General features: G+C 42.7%; 1 protein-coding gene across 1 annotated transcript in view; it reads left to right on the top strand.

Moving 5' to 3' along the window:
- Window positions 1-27,616, top strand: part of MAN1A1 (mannosidase alpha class 1A member 1) — a 201,860-nt gene that overhangs the window by 83,419 nt on the left and 90,825 nt on the right. The window contains exon 4 of the mRNA XM_045010119.1: window positions 652-732. Within this exon, the coding sequence (XP_044866054.1) occupies window positions 652-732 (81 nt within the window). The remainder of the gene's footprint in view (window positions 1-651; window positions 733-27,616) is intronic.

The following is a 27,616-nucleotide window of genomic DNA, read 5'->3' as shown; positions in this document are numbered from 1 at the left end:
TCCTTGTTAAAGCAACTTCATGGTCCATAAAAGCTTACATAATATTGATATGTAAAAACACCTTGGACCAAGAGCATCTGGAGAAGAACCAACATTAGAAACGTAAAAGATTGTGCTTTTATTATTCCATTTTTATAATTAATACATGTACTCAATGTAATTTCTCTTTTAAGCAATCTGTTAGATTGAGGGAGCAAACCTTGGTCAAGATGGAAGTCTAACAAAAACATATTTGATCTGGGAGCGCATTCTGTGTGCAGGTACTGAGTCACTTGTAGGAGAAGAATACTAGAGGCTAAACATACCAAGACATGGGGCACTTTAGACACAATTGCAGGGGGATCAGAGCTAGTCAGTGCTAGAGTTGTACAGCATCTTTAAAGTGAGGAAGAAAAACTAGCAGTGTTATGCTTAGAATCATTTGTTTCCCTCTTCTGCGTGCTGACATTTGGTATTAATGGAGTTTAACACCCACAAAGTAAGGTGAAGGATGGTGAACTTAAGATATTTCTTCTGCTATAATTGAAATTGTGAATACATTATATATAGCATGCATTAGCATATCATTGTGTCCTTATGAAACTAACACTGGATTTTTTTCATATATAAAACTGAGGTTCAAACTCTAACTACATGTATTTATATCCCTAGAATGCAGAAATTTCAGTTTTTGAAGTGAACATCCGTTTTGTTGGTGGGCTGCTTTCAGCATATTATCTTTCTGGAGAAGAGGTAAGATTATCTGTCTGCATTGTCAATTTAAACTTCCAATCATCCAGGTGATTAGAATTGGATAATGTATTATTTTCTCTCCATTCTCAGTGTTGAATTTAAATGTCTGTTTTGTTTGTTGCCATGGTTTTTGAAAATGCTCACTGGGTCCAATCTGAAAGTCGGCCTGTTGAAGATTTGTGCTCCCCATCACTCCCAAGGTTATTGTTTTGTATAAATCTAATGAATGGAAAAAATATCTCAATTGTAAAACTGTGATAAATGTATATGACAGGTGTTACATTCAAGTACAGAGTAGTGAAGTTTGCTGATGCTGCTGTAGGTGGGTTTGGATGACATGCTTCTCACAGGCCAGTTCGGAGTGTGTTGTCATCCACTCGCACAATTTACAACTCTGACAGGACTAATTATTCATCCAAGTGTTAGCAAAACTGCAGTTGGAAGATATGACTGGAGAAACTATTGATATGATTGGAGGGGGAACGGAATGAATAACTGGCATACAGACGCCAAAGGAGACCCCTAAAAATACCACTGCTCAGAGGTCTTAGGTGAGTTGGTATGAAATTTGGGAGAGTAGGCTCCCTGTGGTATTCTGGCCAGCTGCAGGAAGAGAATGAAGATGATCGTTGTGTAGTTTTTAACTTTTGTCCTGATCCTCACTTGTATAGATGTGGAGGAAGAAGAGCTGGAATTTGTCCTCCAATCTCAAACAGACAGTGGTGTCGATCTTTACTTGTTTCTCATAGCTAGTCTGGAGGCCTCCGGGACCACAAAGGCAGTAGCCCTCCTAGCAGTAGTTTCCAGTGAAGAGCATGCTGGCAACTATTGCTGAAGCCTTGATAGCTGCTTGACTTCTTGACTTCCTTGGCAATGTTATGATGCCTGTTTTTCTTGAGCAAACCCAAGCAAGCACTCCTCATGATGCTCTTCACAGTGGCAATTACGCAGAAGGCGTTGGGTTTATAGTTAAAATTCAAAAGGTTCCATGTTCAAACTCCCGTTCAAGTTCTCTGAAGCAGTTTATACTCTCGCATAGATACATTGTTCCAAATTCAACATTATTATTGATAGAAAATCCCAGAGGCTGGAACTAACCACCTTAGTGGTCATTAACTGCCAAGAAATATTTGACCTGTCAGTTATTAGGTCTATTCTAAACCATCAACATATTAACATATGCAGAGTACAATTATGCATAAACACACACTACTTAACATGGATACAGTATTCTGTTCTAGTACTTACATTCCTCTAGAAATTACTTACCAGTATACTAACCAGTATTATTTTTGTCAGACAATTCTGGATTGACAAGTGTGAGATGATGAATTCTCTAAACAGTTGTCTAGTTTAAAGAAAACAGTTTCTGTTGGCACACTCCAAAGAAAAACTTTTGGCTTATTTTCCATTCTCATTTAGAAATATTTTGATTTTGCATTAATAGATAATTTTCTACTTCAAATTCAGCTACTTGAGTTCTCTGAACTACTCTCTAGAATTATGTCCTGGGGTAGCTGCATATATCTAAAATGTAGACTGGAAAGAGCTTACGTTAGTTCATCTGAAAGTCTTTGGGATGTTGGTCCTTTTTTCCTGTATTAGAAATGAACATTTTTGGACTTCATGGTCTCATTCTTGTTGATTTTCTGAAATGAATATATGGTTGTCCCTGTAGTTGTCAGGTAGCTACATTTTGGGTCCCATGCTGTGGCTGCTTGGGTTCTTGATCATAATTTATACATGGCCACTGTTGAAGCTTAAGTCTGTATTTGAAACACCTTTTTAAATCAAACATTTCAAAGTGTAGGAATTTTTTCCCTCTTGACAAAAAATGCCTAAAATTAATAGGAAAAAATGGTTTTGGTGGTAATTCTCTTGCCCAGTTAGGTGGACTTTTTTCCCCAGAAGCAGATAAGTTGGTTAATTAAGCAACTGGCAAACAATTTATGATGTTTCAATACAGACACTCCTCACTCTCTCTCGAGGCTAAGTATTAGAACTTATTTTAAAGTACAGTGGTCATTTACCTGTCTTGTTACAAGATATAACTTGTGAACTGCTTTGAAGATGTGTTTGTTTTTTTTAGAACACACTTAAATTTTTTTTCTTTAAAATATATGCCCCATGATTGTTTTTCATGGCTTTAGTTATGCCCGGACCCAGTTTATGGCAAGGGAAGTGCTGCATATGCACTCCTAAATTGCTCTACCAGTGTTGTCAGACCAAATTTGTAACAACCCTGATACTCAAGTTAGACTTAAACCCCTCCCCTCCTTTTATCAAACTAGTAGTTGTAGTAATGGTTTAAGTTCAGTATCTTAACATATTTCTGGTAGGCCTCTTTAAAAAGACACTTACGTTTCAGAAACAGTGAACTACAAATTATGTAGTTTTCTAATGAAGGTAAACTCTCTGGAAATGATGATTAAAAAGCTGGACATGACAAGCTTTAATATAATATATAATATAATATAATATACTTAATAATGACATGTTCTGTCTAAAAAGATTTTGGGGAAATAGTCTTTATGTTTAAATGATACATTTATGGTAACTGATTACTTGGGAAGGAAAATTTTAACCATATCCTTCATTGACTATTTCTGTATTGTGTTTTTAATATCTTCAGCCACAGTTCAAAATAATCTTTGTAATACCTTTGTGACCCTTACTCATATGAGTAAACCTTTGTAAGTCATCAGAATAGCTTGTGTGAGTAAAGTTTGGAAGATCAGATCCTTGGCTCTTCCTAGTCATAATCAGATTGCCTATGAGAAGTGTAATGTTGATGTGTTTTTTTTTTTTAGTACTGTAATTAAAGGCAGCTTTTGTTATGTAAAAAGAAGTTACATAATAAAGTTATAATAGCTTTGGAATTAAATGTCCATGGTTAATCTAAAATTGCAACATATTGCATGTCCCATAAGTATTTGTAAATTTAAGTTTAATCATAATTAACAAGCAATATTGTAACACATTGAGTAGATTCTAAAACATCTTGCTTGCACTAAAATTCATTCAAATAAAATCACTAATGTAGCTCATTTTTAAAATGTGATAGACATTGAGTAGTTTGGTTGTCTGATAGCCAAGTCTTTACGTGGCATATTTCACACATCTTGTTGCTGTAATTACATGAAAACCCACTGAACAAAAAATTTTGTTACTGGATTTACTCAGGCTACCATGAATGATATACAAGTATTAAAACAATTAGATTTGAAGCCAAGAGTTTAGTTTGTATGTGGATTTAAATGTTAGTCTTAAAATAGAGAGAGACACAAGAAATGTCAAACATGACTAAGACGAGCTAAACTTTTCATCAGTGTTAAGAGAACTTCAAGTATTTATTGACAACATGATTTGAAAAGAAGTCTTAGATTTTAAGCTCTTTTCTTTTGTTATGTGACTGGATTACTACAAAATATTGTGTATGTAACCGAAGACTGTTTCCTTGCTATTTATCTATCAGATTTGCTATGGATTAATGGACTTCATTTATGAGGGAGGAATTAGGGATAAAGTTGACTTGGAGATGGGAGAGAGGAATCATCATTTGTTTGGAAGTAATAAAAAATCTTTGGGAGTTTTGTTTTGCTTTCCTTGAGGGTGCCACTAATACTGATTTTCCTCTTTAGTTTGACCACTCTTACATCCATTGTCTAACTGTATATGAACTGTATTATTTTATCTTCAGTTCTGCTTATGGCATGGTCAGTATAGCTTATAATAGTGGGCCAAGTTTCATGCTAAATTTTGCTTAATTGGTAAAGGAATTAAAATGACTAAGTCTGTTAACAGTATGACTGACTATGATTCCGGTTCTTGACTACCACTATGCTCTCTTCATTATTGTCTTGGGAGGACAGCTAGTGAGGGGGGATGGTGTCAGCTGCCATGTGATGACCACCATATGCTGCACCCATAAAAGAGGTTTTGTTGGAGGGGAAGCTTCCTGAGCATGCCTCACCATACCTTCTCCCTGTCCCCGCTCTCTGTTTTCTGCTGGTGGGAACATAACAAACTCCTGTCTAGTCTTATGAACAAAATTAGTTTTAAACAACTTTTTAGAGTCAAGCTCTTGATCTGCTAACAGTAACCAGCAACTGAGTGGCTAACTGGAATCCCCACAAGAGCTGTGCTGCTGCTGCTCTGCAGCACTGCAATCCCAAGTAAACCTGGAAGAACTGTGGTGCTGTTGTCAATAAACATGATAGCTTCCCTCTCAAGCTCTTGTCATTGATAACTATACATGGATATTAGAAAAATGAGAGCTGTCCAGAAGGGACAGGCAGTTCTTTGACTTACTCTTTGATTTTATCATTGGCTGCTGCTTTTTAGTGATGTTGAATTTTCTTCTAGTATGGGCACTCTTTTCCTATCCCCCTCCACCTGACAGGACAATAACCAGACACCTCTTGTTAGATTGGGGCGGGGGGAGGGGTTCATAGATGGTCACACAGTATAGAGCACTTGGACATCCCAGGTAATCAGGAGAAACGCACATCCCCTGGAATTCAGAGCCGTCTGGGAAGCATGCAGTGCATTCATACCATTAATCCAGTCTCAGCACATTCTCATAATCAGACAACATAACAACTGATCTGCTTAAACAAACAGGAAGTAGCGAGATCCATTCTGCTGTGCATATAAATGGCCATTTTATAGAATTGGTATATCAAGAACCACAACACTCTGTCTGCAGCGTACCTTGCAGGAACCCAGAATTCACTGGCGGACAGCCTCAGCAGGTACTTTAGCTCCCACTCACAGATGGTGGCATACAGCTAAGTGGTGAACAGCTTCTTCACTCAGTGGGGAATCCTATCCCGCCTCCCAGACAAACAGGAAATGTAGCACATACTGTTCCATAGAGTTAAAAGCCAGATCATCTAGTCTGGCCTCCTGTATATCACAGGTCACCAACAGCACCCAACACCCACACATTAAACAACTGAAATTAGACCTAAGTATTACAGCCCACAGAAGACTAGACTATTACATGCCACAGGCAGAAAATAGAAAGGACCAAGGTGCACCAATGCCCAACACCCTTGCAATGCTAGGGAAATGATTAAGTGAGACACACCTGGATAATCCTGGCAAGTGATCTGCACCCATGGTCCAGGAGAGCTCAGGGCTAGGTCTCCAGAGGCGATGATCTCCTACTCCCTTGGATAGATGGTTTGAACCATGTGTTTCCTCCTATCCTGCTGCTTCCTCAAGTAATGTGGAAGATTTGACAGGACAGAGCTGACTTGTCATCCTGCCCAAATGGCCTAGACAATTCGGGTTCCAAGGTCTTCTGCATATGTCAGCCCAGACCTCTTGACTCAACGGTAGGGTCGGACATCCCAATCCAGAAGCTCTTTGCCTCACCTTGTTATTTGGATGGGCATTGGATCTAGAACATTTCTGTTCTGCAACTCTGCAAGCCATTCTTACTAATAGCAGAAAGGAGCTCACCAGAAAATGTTACCTCTCGGGGCCCAACACCATCATATTTCCCCCGAGACAACAGATATTCCTTGACATATTGGGTTACCGCCTTACCCTCAAGATGACAGTTCTTTCCCTTAGCTCGATACAGGTTCACCTAGCAGCAATCAACATATCTCCCTCCATTGCATAGCTACCCTGTAATTACTCACCCACTCACCTCCAGGTTCTCAGAGGGCTTAAGTAGAACTTTCCCACTGGTAATAAAACTGACCCCTCAATGGAACCTTAATTGACTCTTTCAACACCTGTCAAGACATCTTTCAACCCTGTTAGCCTTCATAGACAAGCAAAGCACTTACTTTCCTCATTGCCTAGGGCAGACAGATAGATAAACTGGGGGCCCCAATGGCAGGCCCTCCGTATGCAATATTTACCCCTACAGTAGTTTTGGAATTTCCCATAAACGCCAAAACTATCAGCTCTCTTGTATTCTTCCCAAAGACCCAAGCCTCCAGCGAATAGAACTTTATTCCTTCAACATGAGATGAGTTTTTGCTTGTTACCTACAGAGAACAAAACAGGTCAGAAAGTCACTTGGGTTGTTTGTTGCCTTAGCGGAAAAAGCTTGAGGACTAGTTATTTCCTCCCAGAGGGTCTTCCAATTGGATTTCTGGCTGTATTCTACTTTATCAGCTTGTACATCTTCCTCTCCCACACAGGATCTGGGTTCACTCTATAGGAGCACAAGCAGCCTCAGTAGCATCACTTCAAGAGGGTACATTTGCTTGTTATTTGCAAGGCAGTAACCTGGAATTCCATTCACACATTCACAAGATGCCACACCTTGGTCCAAGCCTCCTCTACTGATGCATTCTTTGGGACAATGGCTCTACAAGTAGCTAGGCCACGTTGCACCCTCCTCACCAAGTAGTGCTTATCAGTCACACACATAGTGGGATACACATAGGGACCAGCACTCGAAGAAGAAAGGGAAGTTGCTTGCCCTTCGTAATTGGAGTTTGAGATGTGTGCAGAGGATGGAATAATTTTGTGAATAATGTTGACATTCTGAAAATGGGTTTCATTCCAAAAGGAAGTGAAAACTGAAAATTAGAAATTCTTCATGAAAGAAAATTCTGGAAAAAAAAATCACTTTGGGTTGATTAAATGTTTTGTTTTGATTTTGACTATATTTTAGAACTTTATTTAACGTTTAAAATTTAAAATGAAACGTTTCAAAATGGAAAATCAGAATGTTTTGCTCTGAAAATGTCTACAGGACATGTAAACATAGTTGACACTGTTCGGTTTTTTGTTTTGTTTTTTTTCTCTCTAACACTAAGTTCCAGTAAAGTCAACCTGATTTCATGAAGTGTTTTGGCTCTGCATATTCTGGCAGACTATAGCTGAGTTGAAATTTCTCTGACTACCTGTGTTTGGCATTCACATAGCTATAAGTTAACATCCCAGGAAAATGATTGTGGACAGTTTTATATTTTAGTGCTATTGTCTGTCAGCAAAATTAACCAAATACAAAGGTTTATTTTGTTCAGTACTGCTAAACCCCAATTATCTGAAATTCAGATGATCAAAAATATTAAAATAGACAAAATTCTGCTTTTAAAGGAATGTCTCCTGAGCCATTCAGACAATCAGAATGTAAATATAGTGATGTTAGTCACAAAATATACTACTTGTGTATGAAATGTAGATATGAGATGAAAACTCATCACTTAAATGCAAATCTGTTATTTTTATTGTAAAGTGTTCCACCATTCAATAAATTATTGCTAATTATACAACTTCATTTTAGTTGTATTCCAGTTTAATTATATGTTGAATATTTGATTTGATCAGTACTATAAATGGCTAAAATATGAGCAATCTACAGAAAACAAATAGAAACAAGAAGATATGCTATCCTGTTATGTGCATATATTATAAAATAAAAGCAATAGTATTCTAGCGTTTGCTCTTTGTTGATGACTTAAAGAACAAGAATAATCTCTTACTTGAAAAGAGGGACTAAGAAGTGTTCCTCTGCTCTGACTATGGCAAGCCTTCCAGAGAACAGCTCAGCTGTGAAGGAAGTTGCTCTTTTGTTTCCTCCACTCACAAGCAAACTAAGGGGTATACACATTTGAGGAGGGTAGTACAAGGTAATTCTGAGGATAGGTTTGATGACAGGAAGGAATAAGAAAAATATGTAACACTCTAGACATACTTACAATATTTGAAAATTTAAGAAAAAAATCCAGTCCCTTTTCCCTATAAAAAGAACATGAGAACTCTTCCTAGTCAAGAGTAAAGTAAAACCAGGCTTTTTCCCAGACTCTAAATAGTCTCTTGTAAGTTCCCTTTATAGCCAGTAACAAATTCCTCAAATCATCCTACAAGTTTGAAGATGGTTCCTAAATATATTCAGTAGTCAATGTCATGTGCTAAGATTCTTCTGTTCTATCAGACTTTATTTCAAGGTTCCTTTTGACACACATTAATTCAGCTCATCACAATGATGATCAGTTTTAGCCGGAATCCTCACTGTCTACCTCTTCCTTGTTGCATGAATTGGGAAAACATTCAAGTTCCAATATATGGGGAGGGGAGAGAAGGGGGTAGAGAGGGAAACTGCTTAAGTCTATAAACCATATTTTGCTGACCGCAATTGATGCCACTTGTTTTGTCTAAGCAACACTAAAACTGTCAGTGCAAAATCAGTATTATGGTTAAAACATTGAGCTGGAGATTTTGCTTCTAAACCTAAGGTTTACCCTTAATTTTCTCTTCAAGGACCCAAATTGTGAGGGTAACAGCTACCATTTAAAGAAACTTAACGAGTAAGCATTTGCTGTTCCTGACAATCATAAGGATAAACTGCAGTCTGCCAAGCCCAAGTATTTTTCAAAAGCTATCCTGTCAGTTTTCACTGTAAATATGAGAGCTAAAATTATTCTACGATTAGGTTCAGTGCTTTAGTTGACAATGTTCTCCAGAGTCGCTGCCCTCTAAGATCACTACTTTGACAGCTTAGTTCTAGGTCATAGATCTAAAGGAAAACTTGAAGCTACAAGAATGTAAATCCTGTTTGGCAACTGCCTGGAGCAGAGCTTCTGGTCTGTCTCAAGCCTGAATAAATATCCCTTCACTATTTTTCTTTAACAGGCTGTCTGTTTTTTTTTTCTCCTTGGGTGGGGCAGATTGAGATTAATTAAAATGTTGCAACCAATTTAAATCAGATGGGGTACTTCAATAAATCAATTGCAATATGCAGTAGTAAGCGAAACTTAACCACCTTACATTTACACTGTCACCATTTATCCCACTCTTGAATGTGCACTGCTCTAAATTTTGAGTTCTAAACTCATGTAGGTGCACTTGATGATCTTAAGTATCAGAGGGGTAGCCGTGTTAGTCTGGTTCTATAGAAGCAGCAAAGAGTCCTGTGGCACCTTATAGACTAACAGACGTTTTACAGCATGAGCTTTCGTGGGTGAATACCCACTTCTTCAGATGCAAGACTTGCATCTGAAGAAGTGGGTATTCACCCACGAAAGCTCATGCTGTAAAACGTCTGTTAGTCTATAAGGTGCCACAGGACTCTTTGCTGCTTCTTGATGATCTTGAAGCTGGTGACAGTTGTCCATTTGTCCAGTAAAACAGCCCAGCCAAAGCAACAAGGAGCAGAGCAATTCTAATTTGAGATCATTCCAAGCTACACACCTCCTCTGAAGACAGGAGTTGTTTAAAGGACGTGTCCGTATTGCTGGATTCTGGGTAGAGGATAAGATCACTTGGTCTCTTATCAGACTCAAGCAGCCCCTTAGTCTTTTCGCTATCCCCCTTGCAAGCACTTTCCCAAACAATAAAGGTGGTGGTTACTCATGGTGCCTTCACCGCAAGCCCACCTCTGTTTTGGGCACAGCAACAGTCTCTGCCCAGTCTCTGCCCAGGTTCTAGTGAAGTCCAGCAACAGCCGCCATGACTCCCTGCTTGGTCAAAACCCCAGCAGGCTCTCACCAGCAGCTTCTGGACCTCCCACCACGAGCTCTCCCTCCAGCCCCTGCAAGTGGAACTCTGTCTCTCTTGCCCAAAGCATCATTGGATTTGTAGTCTCTAAGGCTGGACTTCAGCGCTCATGTTCTTCCTAACTGGAACACTCTCTTAATTAAGTTCAGAGGCCCCTCTAGTAACTATAATTAGTAACTATAGTAGAGGCTACTTTTGGGGTGAGGAAGGAATTTTCCTTCCTGTCATTAGAAGGGACCTTAAGGGTATTTCACCTTCCCAGCATGGGGTACAGGTCATTTGCAAGGGTAATGAAGGTATATTTCACTTAATTGAGCAGGGGCCTTGGCCATTGGTGAACCTGACTCTGTCATGTTCTTTGCCTGTGGCACCTAGTAGGGGCTGTAACACTTAATTGAGCTTGGTGTAGGGATGGCTAGGTGGTGTCTAGTGGCCTGGCATATACAGGCCACAGTTTTCCCACCCCTGTATTAGGCTGTCAGCTGCATTTGCAAGCTAAGGAAAGGGTAGGAATAAACAATCCATTTTCAGAATAGAGAGGGGTGTATAGTGGTGTCCCCTAGGGGCCTGTACTGGGACCAGTCCTATTTAACATTCATAAATGTTCGGGGAAAAGGGTTAAAGAGTGAGGTGGCAAAATTTGGAGGCAACACAAAATTACTCAAGATAGTTAAATCCAAAGCAGGTTGCAAAGGGATCTCACAAAACTGGGTGACTGGACAACAAAATGGCAGATGAACTACAATGTTGATAAATGCAAAGTATTGTACATTGGAAAACATAATCCCAGTTATACATTCAAAATGATGGAATCTAAATTAGCTATTACCACCCAAGAAAGAGATCTTGGGGTTATTGTGGCTAATTCTCTGAAAACATCCACTCAATGTGCAGTGGCAGTCAAAAAAGCTAACAGCATGTTAGGAACCATTAGGAAAGGAATAAAGACAGAAAATATCATAATGCTCTTTTATAAATCTGTGGTATGCCCATCTTGAATGCAGCATGCAGATCTGGTCACCCCATCTCAAAAAATACATATTGGAATTGGAAAAAGTGCAGAGATTAGGGGTATGGAACCACTTCTGTATGAGAGAGATTAAAAAGACTGGGACTTTTCAGCTTGGAAAAGGGGTGACTGTGATAGAGATCTATAAAATCATGAATGGTGTGGAGAAAGTGAATAAGGAAATGTTATTTACTCCTTCCCATAATGCAAGAACTAGGTGTCACTACATGAAATTAATAGGCAGCAGGTTTAAAACAAACAAAGTATTTATTCACACAATGCACAGTCAACCTATGGAACTCTTTTTCCAGGGCATGTTGTGAAGGCCTAAACTATAGCAGGGTTCAAAAAAGAACTAGTTCCTGGAGAATAGGTCCATCACTGATGCAGCACCATGCTCCCTAGTGTCTGTTTGCCAGAAGCTGGGAGTAGAGAACAGGGGATGGATCACTTGATGATTGCCTGTTCCAATCACTTCTCTGAAACACCTGACATTGCCATGGTCAGAAGACAGGATACTGGGCTAGATGAACTATTGGTCTGACCCAAAATGGCTATTCTTATGTTCTTAAAGAAGCAGTATTCAAGGTTTTTCAGAAGACCATGGTTCAGTTTTGTTAGTAGTCTCTTTAGAATTGTTTCCTCCCTTGAGAGACCAGTTGTCTAAATTTTGCAGGTAGGGCTAGGTATTTTTGCAAATTAATGAATCCTAGATATCATCATAATCTAATGGGGTATATTCTCTAGTTCAAGGCTCTGCTGAACCCAGGACCCTTTCCACCTTATTAACAAACATACAAAACCAATATGAAACTCAAATGTTCTCACTCACATGAGCTGCTTTTAGGGCAGTGGTCCCCAAACTGGGGTGCACCCCATGGGGGGAGGGCATGGAGGAACATTGAGGGAGGTACCGGGGGGGCCTAGGCCAGCCCTCCTGGGAGGCGGAGAAGGAGTGACACCCAGCCCGGCACTGCCACCAACTCTGCATTGGCCCCGCCCCCGCTGTAGCTCTGCTCCTGGCCAAAGCTGAACCCCCGACCTTGACTCGCAGCCACGGCTCCACTCCCAACCCTGGCCACAGCTCTGGCTCTGGCCCCAGCCCCAGCCCCGTCACAGCTCCCGGCTGCGGCCCCGCTCCTGTCCGCAGCTCCTGACCACAGTTCCCAGAGGGAAGGGGGAGTGTGGACAGGTTCTATTATGGATAAGGGAGGGGCATGACAGAAAAAGTTTGGGGATCACTGTTCTAGGGTAACTCCCTAAGGATTACTCAGCCTATATCCTAGATCTTCTTTTTCCAGAGAGTTGCTCCCATTTCCCTTTATATCCAAGTGCAGAAACCAGTTACCTGCCTCGAGGGCTGGCTCTAGGTTTTTTGCTGCCCCAAGCATGTGTTCACTAATTTTCCCAAAACCTGAGAACATAGTATGGTAGTGTGATACCTCCTTGCTCATACCAACATTTTAAAAAGACCATAACCATGAAGTTGGAAGCAACTCACTCATGTCGAAAGATATTAAAATGAAGAGTTAAAACAAATTGGTGCCAAAACGCACATTGACTTGACTTAATGGTTTTGTCATCAGAAATGATGGAACACTTGGCCAATAACTTTGCTATTAGAATTAGCTACTTGTAACTAATTTTCATGCCAGCACATTCAGAACAAACATTTTTCTCCAAGAGATGAACAAGGGGAAAATTTAATGAAGCCTGGCTATGATTGTCCACTTAAACAGAGTAATTTAAATAATGGGTTAAAATATTAATGCTGTGGCTTGATCTTGAAAATATGGTGTATGAATGAAGGTTTAGTGTTTCAGAATATACTTCTACTAGTACAGTACAGTATTATAGAAGAGTTGTATGAAATACTAGCTGTACTACCTTACTGTCCTAAACCTAGTACCTTAATTGTCCCCTTGCTTTTGCCTGAATGGTAGCATGTCTCTTTAAAATTCTCTGCTTCCATCTCCTTTAGTTCTGACAAGACATATTGCAGTATAAAAGTGTACGTAAGGTTCAAGTCATAATGCAGAACCGTTTTTTGACATTGCTACCATTGTTTAACACAGAGAATAAACAGTTTTTAATGTGCTCTTGCTGTAATTTGTAGAGTGATTGCTCCTGTTTCAACTTATCAAAAAGGAGATAGTAGGTGGTGTGACTCAGAGTGTGTGTACCTGTAGTGGTGAAGGTTTCAAGACAAAGGGTTGGAAGTAACTGTGGAGCAGCTGAAGGAAGTGTAGAGATTGCTTTGAATGGGGAAGGGAAGTGAGAGAGGTAACTCATAGTATCTGTACATGCTAATACTTTGGCTCTTCATAGACACCTCCAGTTATGGTCTCTGGTCCTCCAAACATGAGGATCATTCAGAAATAATATAATGCTCATTTTTCAGCTGCAGAAGAAATAGAATGTTATGGTTTTATTAACAGAAATAAATTATAGGTTTCAACTGATGAGTGGGTATGTTTTTAACATAATTAGAGAATTTGCAGCGCACCTAAGAATTGCTCATAAATTTACCCCATGTTGGCAACACTGCACTTTAATCAATACATTCATTTCAGACTCTAAGTAAAAATTTAGATGGCAATTACCTATTTACCTTTTTTATTCTATTCCTTTAACTTGTTATTGGGCAAGTCATAAAACTATTGCTCACATGTGATATCCTTACACTAACAAAAAGAAATAATGAATCTCCCTCATGGTTTAGAAACTTGATCTCTTGTTGCTCTCAGTTAGATCACTTAGTCCCCCTTCCTTATTGCTTTCTATTTATTTGTGTACACAAACTGCAGAAGACTTCACAATCCCTATATTAAATTCAATAAAGGGTACAGGCACTTAGCATTAGTCAGACTTGTTTTGACAAAGCCAATAGGCATGGTGTCTTAGATGTCAGGTTTTACCAGTCAAATGGACTCTAGCCAGTGATAGCCAACCTCTTTTTGAAAGAATTCTCAGTAGTAATTAAGAAACCAGACATTCAGGAGAGAGTGACCATCCTTCTTCATTGAGTGATTGCTCCCGTGTATTCCACAGTAGGCGTGCATGCTCGCCATGTGCACCGGTGCCAGAAGTTTTTCCCTTAGCAGTACCAGTACTGGGGGAGCGCCGCTGTGACCCCCTAGAGTGGCACCTCTGTATCACGCTATAAGGGGAGCTGTGCACTCCCCCTCCGTCCCGCACTCCCGTTCCCTCTCGCTGCCAGTGAAGGTAGTTGGAACTTTGTGCTCCAGCTCTGCTGCAACCTTTCTACTCAGCCTTAGTGGTACCGTTCCTGGAATTGTTACTTCAGTTGTTAGAGTGGGCTCGGGGCATGCCCTATGCCCCAGGCTTCAAGTCGTGCGACTCCTGTCGCCGTTCTATGCCTAGGAGTGACCCGCACGCTGAGTGTCTCCGCTGCTTGGGTGAGACTCACATCAGCGAACATTGTGAGATCTGCAGGTCGTTCAAGCCGCAGACCAAGAAGGAGAGAGACGTTAGACTCCGTGCTCTTCTCATGGAATTGGCGTTGGCCCCAACTCAGGCACGCCAGGCGGACTCGGCACCCGCCGCCACATCGTTGGTGCGTAGCGAGGCCCCCTCTACCAGCTGGCACTGCTCCCCTTCCAAGAAACCTTGCAGTGGCGCCACGGTCCCCCCCACAAGCTCAAGGCCTCCGACTTGTGTTGAGCAGAGCAGCCCGGCGCCGCCCGCCCGCACATCTCCGCCAGTATGGATGCCGTCGACGCCGGAGGCAATGCAGGCTGCGAAAGACATTGAGTCTGCTGGTTCCAGGCACGCAGACGGTGACGGCTCCCCATTGGGTGCCCATCAGATCTCTCCTGCGGGTCACAGTTCCCGCTCCAAGGGCCGCTCCCAGCACCGTTCAGTGCGCAGCAACCAATCATCCGGCAGCTTGCACTTCCCTCGATGCTGACCAGGCCATCCCGGTCACCACCCGCATGGGAGTCTCCGGGACCCTCTACGCTGCCTGCCAGCAAGCACAGGCATCGAGAGAACATTTCCCTTTGCGACACGACTACCGCAGCCGTTCTCGACGGGGTAGATGTCGTCGTTCTCCTTCCAGTTCCCACTCAACTAGACGTCGCGCTCGGGATTCCCCTCGCGATGACTCAGCACTGGGGCACCAGAGCTCCCGCCACCATCATGGGTACCAAAGTAGCACTTTGGGCAGGTACCGGTCCTCAGCGTCGAGGTCCAGGTCCCGAGGGAGGTGACATCGCAGGCACCACTGCTCATACCGTTCCTGTGGGACCGTGCGCTCAACAGTGACCTCGGCACCCAGCCGCCCATCCCCGGCACACGCAGCCCAGCCGGGGCAACTACCACCACCAGGCCCTCAACTGGATCAGTGGTAAGGGGCCCCGTGGCAGGGACAGTGGTGCTAGTGGGCACCATGGCCACCGATGGCCACCCAGGCGGGTGCCCGCTCTGTCACCGGAGCATCTCAGGCCCCATCAGCCTCTTCTGCCCCTCTGAGAGACAGATCGGTGGGCCATGAGTCAGCGGACCCGCTCCTGGACTTTGATCTGGGGCTCAACCCGCCAGTACCAACCGAGGCCCACGGCTCTGTGCCGGCCCTTTCCCCGGCACCAGACAACACCATAACGGCGCCCCCGCTATCAATCCCTCAGGAGGACTTTAAGGTACACCAAGACCTGCTAAAGCGAGTGGCATCCAGCCTCCAGCTGCAGGCCGAGGAAACGGAGGGCCCTTCCGATTCTCTGTTTAATGTGTTGTCCCCCTCGGCACCGGGCCGCATGGCTCTGCCCCTGCACCAGGGTGTAGCCAACATTTCCAACACCCTGTGGCAAAATCCCACCTTCTTGGTCCCAATCTCCAAGAAAGCTGAAAGGAAGTACTTTGTGCCGGCCAAGGACCATGAGTACCTCTCTTCCCACCTGGCACCTAACTCGCTTGTGGTAGAGTTGGTAAACCACAGAGAGCGACAAGGCCAGCCCGCACCTACTCCCAAAAATAAGAATGCCAGACGACTGGTCTCCTTTGGTAGAAAAATGTATTCTTCGGCAAGTTTCCAACTCAGGCCTTGCTGAGCAGATATAACTTTAACTTGTGGGAGTCTCTGGCTAAATTTGAGCCTCTCCTCCCACACCGGGACAGGAAGGACTTTAAGGCCCTGGTGGAAGAGGGAGCAGCTGTGGCAAAAGCGGCCCTGCAAGCGGCGTCGGACGCAGCCGACACTACAGCACGCTCGATGGCTTCAGCGATTTTCATGCGCAGGGTGTCATGGCTCCTCCTGTCTGGACTGTCGACGGAGGCCCAATCCCTTATGCAAGACCTCCCGTTTGATGGGGAAGTGCTCTTTGCGGACCAGAGAGCTGTCAGGCTGCATGGGATGAAGGATTCCCGTACCACCCTGCAGACCTTGGGCCTCTATGTCCCTCCAGCTAAGGACAAGGCCAAACCACAACCGTCGGCTCAACCTGCGAGGAGCAGATACGAGCCCCTATATAAGAGACTGAGAGACCAAAAACGCCGGTCTCAGCGACAGTCCCACTCCACACCACAGCCTGGGCTCTCTAAGGGCAAGAGGCAGGGAAAGAGGCGGTTTTGACTATTTGCAAGGGGGCGCCAGGCCAGTCTCCAGGGAACCCCCCCCATTAAGAAAGTTGGTGTTCTGCAACCGTTTGTCTGCCTTCTGCATGGTGTGGTTTCGTATAACATCGGACTAGTGGGTCCTCAGCACCATTTCCAAGGGCTACATGTTGCAGTTCACCTCACTCGTTCCAAACCACCCGCCTTCCCTGTGGGACCTGGAGCATGCCCATCTCCTAGGGCAGGAGGTGGACTGTTTACTGCACCTGGGAGCGGTGGAAAGTGTACCAGTAGAATTCCAGGGCAAAGGGTTCTACTCCTGGTACTTCCTGATCCCAAAGGACAAAGGGGGCCTCAGGCCCATCCTGGAGCTCCGGGGCCTAAACAGTTTCCTGGCCCGCTCCAAGTTCTGCATGGTGTCCCTGGTCAATCTTATCCCCTCCCTGGACCCGGGGAACTGGTATGCGTCCCTGGACCTCCAGGACGCGTACTTCCACATCCATATATTCGAGGGGCACAGGCGCTTCCTCTGCTTCCTAGTGGGGCTGGACCACTACCAGTTTGCGGTTCTTCCGTTTGTCCTATCCACTGCAACCAGGGTTTTCATGAAGTGTATGGCTGTGGTAGTAGCCTACCTCAGGCAGGAGGGGATGCAGATCTTCCCATACCTGGACGATTGGCTTCTCAAGGGCAACTCGCAATCCGAGGTAAAGACCCACGTGGAGCTGCTCCTCTCGACATGCACCGGTCTCTGCCTAGTAGTGAATGAGACCAAATCAACCTTAGTTCCAGTTCAGTGCATAGAGTTCATTGGAGCACTGCTGAACTTTTTGAGGGCCACAGCCTCTCTCCTCCTAGACAGGTTTGAGGCCCTGAGAGATCTCATTGCCTCGGTCACGGCTTTCCTGGTGACAACAGTGAGAGTGTGCCTTTGAATTCTGGGCCACATGGTGGCATGTACGTATGTGGTCCGCCATGCCAGACTCGGAATGAGGCCCCTCCAACTCTGGCTAGCCTCCCAATTCTCTCAGGCCCAGGATGGGCTGGACAAAGTTCTCATGGTTCCGTCCCCGATACTGGCTTCCCTTCAATGGTGGTCTTGCCCGACCAATATGCTGCAAGGGGTTCCCTTTCAGGATGCCAGCCCGTCTGTAGACCTGGTGACCGACTCGTTGGACCTGGGTTGGGGAGCCCACACAGGAAACATACAAACCCAAGGCACGTGGTCGATCCCGGACTTGTCCCTTCACATAAATGTCAAAGAGCTCAGGGTGATATGGTTGGCATGTGTGGCCTTTCACACGCACCTTTGCGTCAGGCTGGTCAGGGTCCTCACGGACAACAGAGCCGCCATGTACTACATCAACAGGCAAGGTGGGACTCGCTCCCTAGCCCACTGCTGGGAAGCCCTGAGCCTATGGGAGTTCTGTATAGCCCACGATATCTCCCTGAAGGCCGCACACCCCCAGGGCATCTGCAATACACAAGCAGATCACCTCAGCAGGGTCTTATCTTCTCAGTATGAGTGGTTGCTCCACTCAGAGTTCGCTCACCAGCTCTTCTGAGAGTGGGGAGTTCCCCAGGTCAACCTCTGCAACCCGCCAGAACTGGTGTTGCCCCCGGTTCTGCTCCAGAGGAGGGATGAGAAGGGGCATGATCTCCGATGCGTTCCTCCTGTGGTGGTCAGGCCGGCTCCTTTATGCTTTCCAACCGTTCCCCCTCATCGACAAAGTCCTGCAAAAGGTAAAAGCAGAAAACGCGAGAGTCATCCTCATAGGCCCTGCGTGGATCTCCCAAGGCTGGTACAGGACCCTCCTTTGCCTCTTGGTGGCTCCGCCGAGGATGCTGCTGCTTCACCCAGACCTCCTCTCCCAGAATGGGGGCTGCCTCCTCCATCCCAACCTAGCCACACTCCACCTGACAGCGTGGTTGCTCCGTGGCTAGACGAGGAGGAGGGCAGGTGTTCGGAGCAGGTAAGGCAGGTGGTCCTGCAAAGCAGGAAGCCGTCCATACACCGTACATACATAGCAAAGTGGTCCAGGTTCTCCAAGAGAGTGAGTGAGCAGGGAGTCTCCCTCTCCTCCGCAGCTCTCCAGCTTATCCTGGACTACCTCCTGTCCCTTAGGACGCAAGGATTGGCACCCGCCTCGGTCAGGGTACACTTGACGGCCATAACAGCCTTCCACCCTCCAGTGCAAGGGCACTCGGTCTTCTCTCACTCTGACCTCCCACTTCCTGAAGGGTCTTGACGGTTTGTTCCCATATGCTAGACCCCCTGTGCCACAATGGGACCTGAACCTGGTTTTGTCACGACTCACGGGTCCTCCCTTTGAACCCCCAGCCACGTGTTCCTGGTTTCACCTCTCATGGAAGGTGGCCTTCCTTGTAGCAATCATGTCTACCTGCCGTGTCTCGGAACTCAGGGCCTTGACCTCGGGGAACCCCCCTATATGGTTTTCCACAGGGATAAGGTCAAGCTTCGCTCACAACTAGCATTCCTCTCGAAGGTGGTCTCCACCTTCCGTATGGACCAGAGCATCTTTCTCCCCATGCTCTGTCCTAAGCCCCATTCCTCCAACGAGGAATGCCGCCTCCACACGCTTGATGTTCGTAGAGCGCTGGCATGTTACTTGGATCGGATGAAACCGTACCGGAAATCCTCGCAGCTTTTTGTTGCCTCAGGTTGCCCCCTCAAGCGCTCAGTTATCTCCACCCAGCATCTTTCCTGCTGGATTACCTTGTGTATATGCACGTGCTATGACCTGGCAGAGGTTCCCCCGTGACTAATCGTTAGGGTACACTCAACGAGGGCTCAGGCCTCATCAGCTGCCTTCGTAGCCCATGTTCCTATTCAAGACATTTGTAGAGCAGCCACTTGGGCCTCAGTTCACACGTTCACTTCGCATTAAGCGATTGTGTCCCAGTCTAGGGATGACATCGGGTTCGGCAGGGCGGTACTCCATCCTGATCTATCATGAACTCCTACCCACCTACAACAGGGATAGCTTGCAATCACCTACTGTGGAATACACATGAGCAATCACTTGAAGAAGGACAGTTACCTGTTCCGTAACTGGCGTTCTTCGAGATGTGTTGCTCAGGTGTATTCCGTATCCCGCTCTCCTTCCCCTCTGTCAGAGTTGTCCATTAAGAAGGAACCGAGGTTGGGGGGAGTGCGCAGCTCCTCTTATAGCGCGGTGTAGAGGCACCACTCTAGGGGTCGCAGCAGCACTCCCCCAGAATGCTAAGGGAAAAACTTCCGGCACTGGTGTACATGCACGCACACCTATTGTGGAATACACCTGAGCAACACATCTTGAAGAACGCCAGTTACGGAACAGGTAACTGTTGTTTTCCTACCCTGCAAGAGAAAACACATGGTCATTTTGTGCCTCGTAATAGATGTCATATGAAGGTGATGGCCAGAGTTTTCTAAGATGTGCTGAATATACTAACCTTTACAATGTTGCTCTCACCTGAAAATTGACTCTCTCTAAAAATGGCATCATGGGGTTCTATGTATGCCTCTGTCATTTTTATATCAGATTACAAAGAGATTTTTTTCTAACTGCCAGTCCGGCCATCTCTGGTTTCACTTCTTCTCACATATACAATAAAGGATTTACAGGCTGAATGTAGCCCTTAGTAACACCTGTCCGGTCATTGCTTTTAATGGAGTGCCTGGACATCACTGGAATTCACTAAACATTTTTGCTGAGCAGAAGAAAAGTATAAAAACTTACTGTCACTTGCCTAAGCATCTATGACTTGAAAACACAGCACAGGTCTGTTATCAAGAAATTGCAAATGTTTACATAGGATATGCTTACGCTACTCGCTGGATCGACAGTGATCGATCTATCGCGTCTAGTGTAGACGCAATAAAATCCATCCTCGATCACTCTGCCGTCGACTCTGGAGTTCCACCGCATGACGGGGGAGTGGCAGCGGTCAACTCGCTGCCGTCCTCATGGCCAGGTAAATCGACCTAAGATACACCGACTTCAGCTATACTATGTGTAGCTGAAGTTGTGTATCTTAGGTCAACTCCCTGCCTAGTGTAGACCTAGCCATAGTCACTGATCAGATTAGAACCACCCTTGAAACTGAATCAACAGATACATGGTGCATGAAGTCACAATCCTGGGTTCCGAATCTGTCTCAGTTTCTATTGTTGTATACAAAGAACAGGGCACTTGCGAGTAAGCTTTAGCCTCTATATCTCATTAAAATTTTGAATCCTTGCACTATTATGAGGAACACAATGTAAATAAATAGTTTTGAAATCTGCTGTAATTTTTTACCCCAAAACATAATAATTGTATAGCTCCACTATTGGGTCTGATCTCTGTAAGTATAAATAAAAAATGTCCCATATTCAGTGGAACAATTATGGAGGAAAACATCTAGAAACTGCTTCAATCATCGGTTCTTCTTTCAAACTAAATGGGAGATATGTGGCATCTCTCCGGTGGTGGAGGGAGGAAGGGGGAAGTGATGGGGGATCTCTTTATTAAAATGGCTACCTGTCAGTGATAGACACTGAACAAGTTTAGTATAATTACAGTTGTCCTATATTATCCTCTTCTGATAAGTCATCTTACTAATATATGATGTTTCTAGTATGGGAGCTCACAGCAAGAGCTGGTAATTCCTAATCCAATTTCAACTTTAGCCTTTAAACATGAAATATACGGTGTAACCTCAGAATTACAAACACCTTGGGAATGGAGATTGTTCATAAATCTGAACAAAATGTTAAGGTTATTCTTTCAAGAGTTTACAACTGAACACTGACTTAATAGAGCTTGGAAACTTTATTATGGAAAAGAAAAATGCTGCTTTTAACCATCTTAATTAAAACGAACAAGCACAGAAACAGTTTCCTTACCTTGTCAAATCTTTTTTTAAACTTTCCCTTTATTTTTTTAGTAGTTTACGTTTAACACAGGACTGTATTGTACAGTATTTGCTTTTTTGGTCTCTGCTGCCTGATTGCATGTAAACTCTCTGGTCTTTGTAACTGTGAGGTTCTATTGTATTTAAATAGTACATAGTCAATTTCTGCCACTTCATGTTTCAACAGCAAAGGAAACAGTTACTCTTTAAAGGAATACTGTATTATTTCTTGATGCATAAACAAATCCCACTACTGTTCAGTGGAATTATACATGTGTATCAAGGGGAGAAATAGTATGCAGCTACCACAGTGATAGTGCTGTATAAGAACTTGAACAGAATAGATCTTGTGCATAATGACAGTAAAGTAAGCTTTAAATGTTGAGTTTTCTTGAAGGAAATATTGAACTAGTTTTAGACTTTTGAGTAAGTGCAGACTTGATGAAACACCCGTGCACACATGAAGCCTTACCTTACTGGCAGACAAACTGAGGAAATTTGTTGTCCCACAGAAACCACCACATTTGAGCTGCCATCGTGCATTTTTTCCTGTGTTCAACTACTGTTGTTTACAAAAGTTTAATGCACCTGTTCACGACTTATAAAACCAAAAGCACAGTTTCTATAAAAGTTGTTGGGCTCATTCCTCTCATGGAGGCAATCAAGGGCACCAGTCAGATGGGGTGTATGCATCGGACTTCAGATCCAATGTTTCTACACTACATGAGACCCACAAGTCTCTGTTTACCTCAAACCTTTCTGATGCAACAGTAATGAGCTCCTCTGATCAATTGTGTTACAAGTTTCCTCCACTTTTTAAATTTAAAGGCAAAGAATTGTTTCAAGTCACTCGTGAAATGTTTTGTTTAGAAATATGTAGATTATACCCTGGGAAGTGTGACTTTGCAACAGAAAGAAAACAGTATTTACTATTATATGGATGGTCACCTTTATAATATGAAGGAATTCCTCAGCCCTTTGTATCCCAGGGCTAATCTCCAACTACCTGGTTTCTGTTCCTGTTCCATCGAAAGGGTTTGAGTTTACTACTGCTTATTCCTAGTAGTTAACACTGCACTGCGACCACTGAGGAGCTCATTAAATCATTGTTCTGACATACCAATAAGAAATTCGGGTAATTGATACCAAAATGAATAAAATTAACTGGAAGTATAAATCAACTGATAGGAGTACTGAGTAAAATACTACGCCTATTTCTGTTGTTTTACTACAAAATTTAATATGAATAAGGACTTTTAAGAAGCATTTGTTTCCCACTAGCAAATAGAACAAGCTTACAAATGTCCTGTGATGCTGAACCTGAAATTTAACAACCCATCTCCTCATTTGCTGTTGACATTAAAGACAGCCACTGCTTGCACAAATTGCGTGCCATCAGTGCTTACTTTCAGTCTTTATGTGCCTACCATAGTGATTTAGGAGCTTATTCTATTGCTTAATCATGGCTTGAAGTCACTTAATGGCATTAGAATTAAAAGATATAGCCAGATTTATGAGGCCAGGAATGAACCTTCTGTGAGTGCTTTATGCTGCTTAGATAATGTAATTATTGATTCACAACATAGCGCCTATTGGGTGCCTCCTTCCTTTCACACAAGCTGTGAATCAGTTCTTAATAGTCAGCTCTCTGAAAGGAGAATTTTATATGCAAAGTGCTACCCCTTTTTTGGATGTGGTGGCTCAAGCATCTAAAATGAAGTTTCTCAGTTTGCTGTTGTAGCACTAGGGTTTGGTACACAAGGCTAAAGGAACAGAAAATTAGGAAGCAGATGCTTGTGGCTTAACAGAGGAACTGGGCTTAAAGATACTCATTACTGGTGGATATGGAGCAATTTTACTGGGACAGCTGTTTCCTTAATCAGGAAAAACTCAAACCTCTAAGATGACATCCAAATGTGTACTGTCTCTGTTTGCAGTGTGATATAGTATGTCTCCATGTTGTATATTGTATCCTTTACTTAAATGCATACATGTTTGTATGTATACCACATAAAGGATGATGTTAAAACCATGGAGTGTTACGTTTCTTTCTTCCTTAGCCATGGAGGAAACAGAACCATGAAATATATTGCATTTGTGTTGCACTTTTGGCCTCCTAAGCTACTGTTTATCCCAGAAGAGATTAGTGGACAAGTAACATTCCATTTCTATGTGCAGCATTCCAACAGCAATTAATTAAAAAAAATGTGTCATAGATTGTGAGTTCTGTGGGGTATAGACCTGTGGCATATGTCTGTGCAGTGCTTAGCACAGTGTGGACCAGGATCCTGACTGAGGCCTTTGGGCACTACCACAGTACAAATGATAAATGTGATAATATCAGGTTACTTTCACCACGCACATAGGTCATGTGAAAGCAGGGATTTGACATTTACACTGGTCTGAGATCTAGGATCACTATACAGCTGTGGACCACTGACAGTTTTAACATCTGATATCTTGCCATTTTGGGATTCCAGCCTTTACAATTATATAGAAAATTCTGTTTCTGTTCCTACATTATAAGAATGGTACCTCAAAACTCTGTCACTGATTTATTGAGACTGAGATGCTATTTAAAAAAAAACTGGGCATGTGTAGTGCTAAGAAGACTATAGGGAGACCTGATAATAGTCTTCAAGTGTGTTAATGGCTTTTATAAAGAGGGATGGTGATCAAGAGTTCTCTGTTTCCACTGAAGGTGGAACAAGAAGTAATCTGCAGCAAGGGAGATTTAGGTTAGATACCAGGAAAAAATGTATAGCTTTAAGAATTAGTTAAGTAGTGGAATAGGTCACCAAGGGAGGTTGTGGAATCACCATTTTAGGAAGTTTTTAAGAACAGGTTAGAGAAACACCTATCATAGATGGTCTAGGTATATATGGTCCTGCCTCAGTGAAGGGAAATGAACTGGGTGACATCTCAGATCCTTTTCAGCCTTCTGATTCTGTGACTTCTGGATTGTTAGTCGTTCATTAATTGTTGTATAGCTTTTTCAAACACCACTCAGACCTGAAAATTAAATACCTCAAGCTGAGAAATGTATCCTTTTGTATGTTCCTCTAACTTCATTTTCAACTGTACCAATAAACATAAACTTTAAAGAAATTACTAACACCAGTTATAAATATCGGCCACGTTAGCAATTACTGCCCTTTGCCTCCAGATTAAGGGCCCTTCCTCAAAACTGTTAGGTTGTTTTTGCAATTTATGGTTACATAAGCACTTCCTGAATGTACAGAAGCATAACCAAAAGACACAGCTTAATATAATTGAAACAAAACCCTCTGTCTTGTGGTTTGTTTTATGTATTTATTTTTTATTTGAGCCTAAAGTTGAGCAGTCACCTGCCTCACTGCCAGTTTCAAGCATAACTCTAAATTCAAAATATTATACAGCAGTTTCTCATCCATCTCTGTTTAGTTCTGTCTTCAAGTTGTTTAGTGTTTTGTGCTGGGCATTACTGGCTTCCATCAAAGATTTCAGAACACAATAGAGCTACACTTTAGTTCTCTAGTTACAATGTTTCAAAAATCATTATACATGTTAGATACTGCTAGGATTAGCAAGTATGATTGATTAATTTTTCAGTGTTTGTTGCTATGTATATTTCGATTAAGCATAGGAAGCTCTCACTAATCCAATTATTTCAGTCTGATTAAGCTCTCCAAAGCCTTTTCTGATGGGATAACTTCATGGCACTATGTGACTCTTTTTTTTTGGTACGATGATCATTAGAACAATAGCGGAGTAGTTGCCTTTTCCTGTGGTTCATGGTACCATAAAATAGCCAAAGCTAATCTATTGATAATGGTGTCAGCATTTTGTTACATTAGTTACATTAGTTACTTTATTTCTAAATAGAAAACACTTTCAGAACAATTTTATTAGTCTTAGTCAATGAGTAGCATGATACCAACAGCAATTTGTCTTAAGGTTTAACTGTTTTGTAAAATTAAGGGTACATTCCATGCTCTGACTCTCAAAATAACATCATTCTAAAAATACAGAATAGTATGTACCACATTATTTATTTATATATGTTAAGAAATACTCCAGTATCCTATTTAGGGATTTGACAATTTATGAATAAGCAGATAAGATAAGAGTTTTTAGCCACAATGTGTTAAGCTAAGCAGAAGATTTAAAATAACGATAACAAAGGTAACAGTAACTAACTAAACAACTAAGAACATCAAAGACCTTCAGCACTGACTGACATCTAAATTCTGGGAGTGCAGTATAACAGAATTTTTAGGGCATGGATACCAACGGAGTCTGTTTGTGGAAATGTTTTGTAGACTACTACACATATTTGACTGAGTTAGATTTCCAGTATAGATGTAAGATGCACAACATACTGTTACTGGCACATTTATTTATTCACTTTTGGATTTTTCATGACAAAAACTTCCTCAGTTCTATAGGAATACTGTTACTTGCATCTGTTTAATGTGTTTCTTTACACTGAAGAAAGTTGGACCAAGGCTGTTTCAAAAGTTGGAGCCTAAAGTTAAGCTCCTAAAGTGCTACACACGCTAACTTCTGTTTTCTGAAAATCTTGTCCAGAATATTTAACTTTTGATAAGGATATTGTGCTTGTTTCACACACTTTCATATAAAAATATTCAGTAAACGTAAAGGGGCTTCCATTATAGGATCTATATCTCCCCATTTTGCTTTACTACCACAATGTATACACTTTCACATCTCACTTGCTTTTTTTGTGATGGTGAATGGAATTAAATCTTCAGCAATGTGCTAATATAATGAGTTTGATATATACTACACATTTAGAATTCTGTGTTTTTTCTCTGTATGTGTTTGTTTCCATTTCAGTGACCTATAGAGAAGCCGTTCAGAGTCTTAGGGATTTTTTTTCACATGTTGCCATGTTTATGATGATTACCTTATAATCACTTAGCAAGTTATTCAAATGTTAAACTTTAACTTCCAGTTTCATCATTCTGCAGAGAATTCTTTCAGGGATGTAGGTTTTTTTTTTTTTTTTTTTAATTCAATCATATACCACAATGCATAAATTAGAGATTGGAGCAGAAGGGTAAGATAAAATTGCCGCATCATTTCTGGTGAAGGTTAATGTCTTTTGATGGAGTTACAAAATGCCCTTTCATTTACAGTAATTCACCATGCTTGGCTGTGTATTCTAGTAGAATTTGTAGGAGGCACTTATTCCTCCTTTGTGTTCTGTTTTCCCTTTTTCCTGATCACTTTATTAGCAATAGTTATTAGGCTAATTTGACTTTCATAGATATTTGTCATTCCAGGTAGAGGGGATCATTTTTCTTTGAGAGTGAATATGAATGCCTGTTTCATTCAGAAGAAATAACCTATACTTGGATTGTTCATTCCCACCACAGAAAATAGCTTTGCCCTCAATTCTGCAATTAGATCCAGGCATGTAGACCTTTGTGCCCATGTGGATGTTAATGAGCTTCCACGGCAGTATAAGGGCCTGCCATCATGAACATGATTGCAGGACTGGAGCTTCTGTTTGCTAGTTTGAACTATTCAGTTCTGAATATTTGATCTACTGTCTTGAAAATGAGGCTTTTATTTAAATCCACAATGATCAATTCAATAAAAGAAAAAAGTTTCATGCGAGTACACTCACCACTTCTGCATCCCACATAATCAGGGCCAGCTCTGGCTTTTTTGCCGCTCCAAGCAAAAAACCAACCAAACAAAAACTGCAGGGGGCCGGAGCAGCGAAGCGCACGCACACACACACAAAAAACACCTGCGGGTCGCCCAGAGTGGCAAAGCAGGAAGAAGGGAAAAAAAAACCCTGCAGGGCGGCCAGAGCGGCAAAGCAAAGCAAAAAAACCCCAAAAGCCTGCAGGGTGGCTAGAGCCAGGGTGCAGGGGGACTCCCTGTGCTGCAGACGTGCAGCGGAGTGTGTGCCCGGTCTGG

The sequence above is a fragment of the Mauremys mutica genome, chromosome 3 (genome assembly GCF_020497125.1).
Source record: "Mauremys mutica isolate MM-2020 ecotype Southern chromosome 3, ASM2049712v1, whole genome shotgun sequence".
Lineage (NCBI taxonomy): Eukaryota > Metazoa > Chordata > Testudines > Geoemydidae > Mauremys > Mauremys mutica.
Note: the sequence above shows the minus strand (reverse complement) of the source record. Positions and strands in the feature narration are given on the sequence as shown.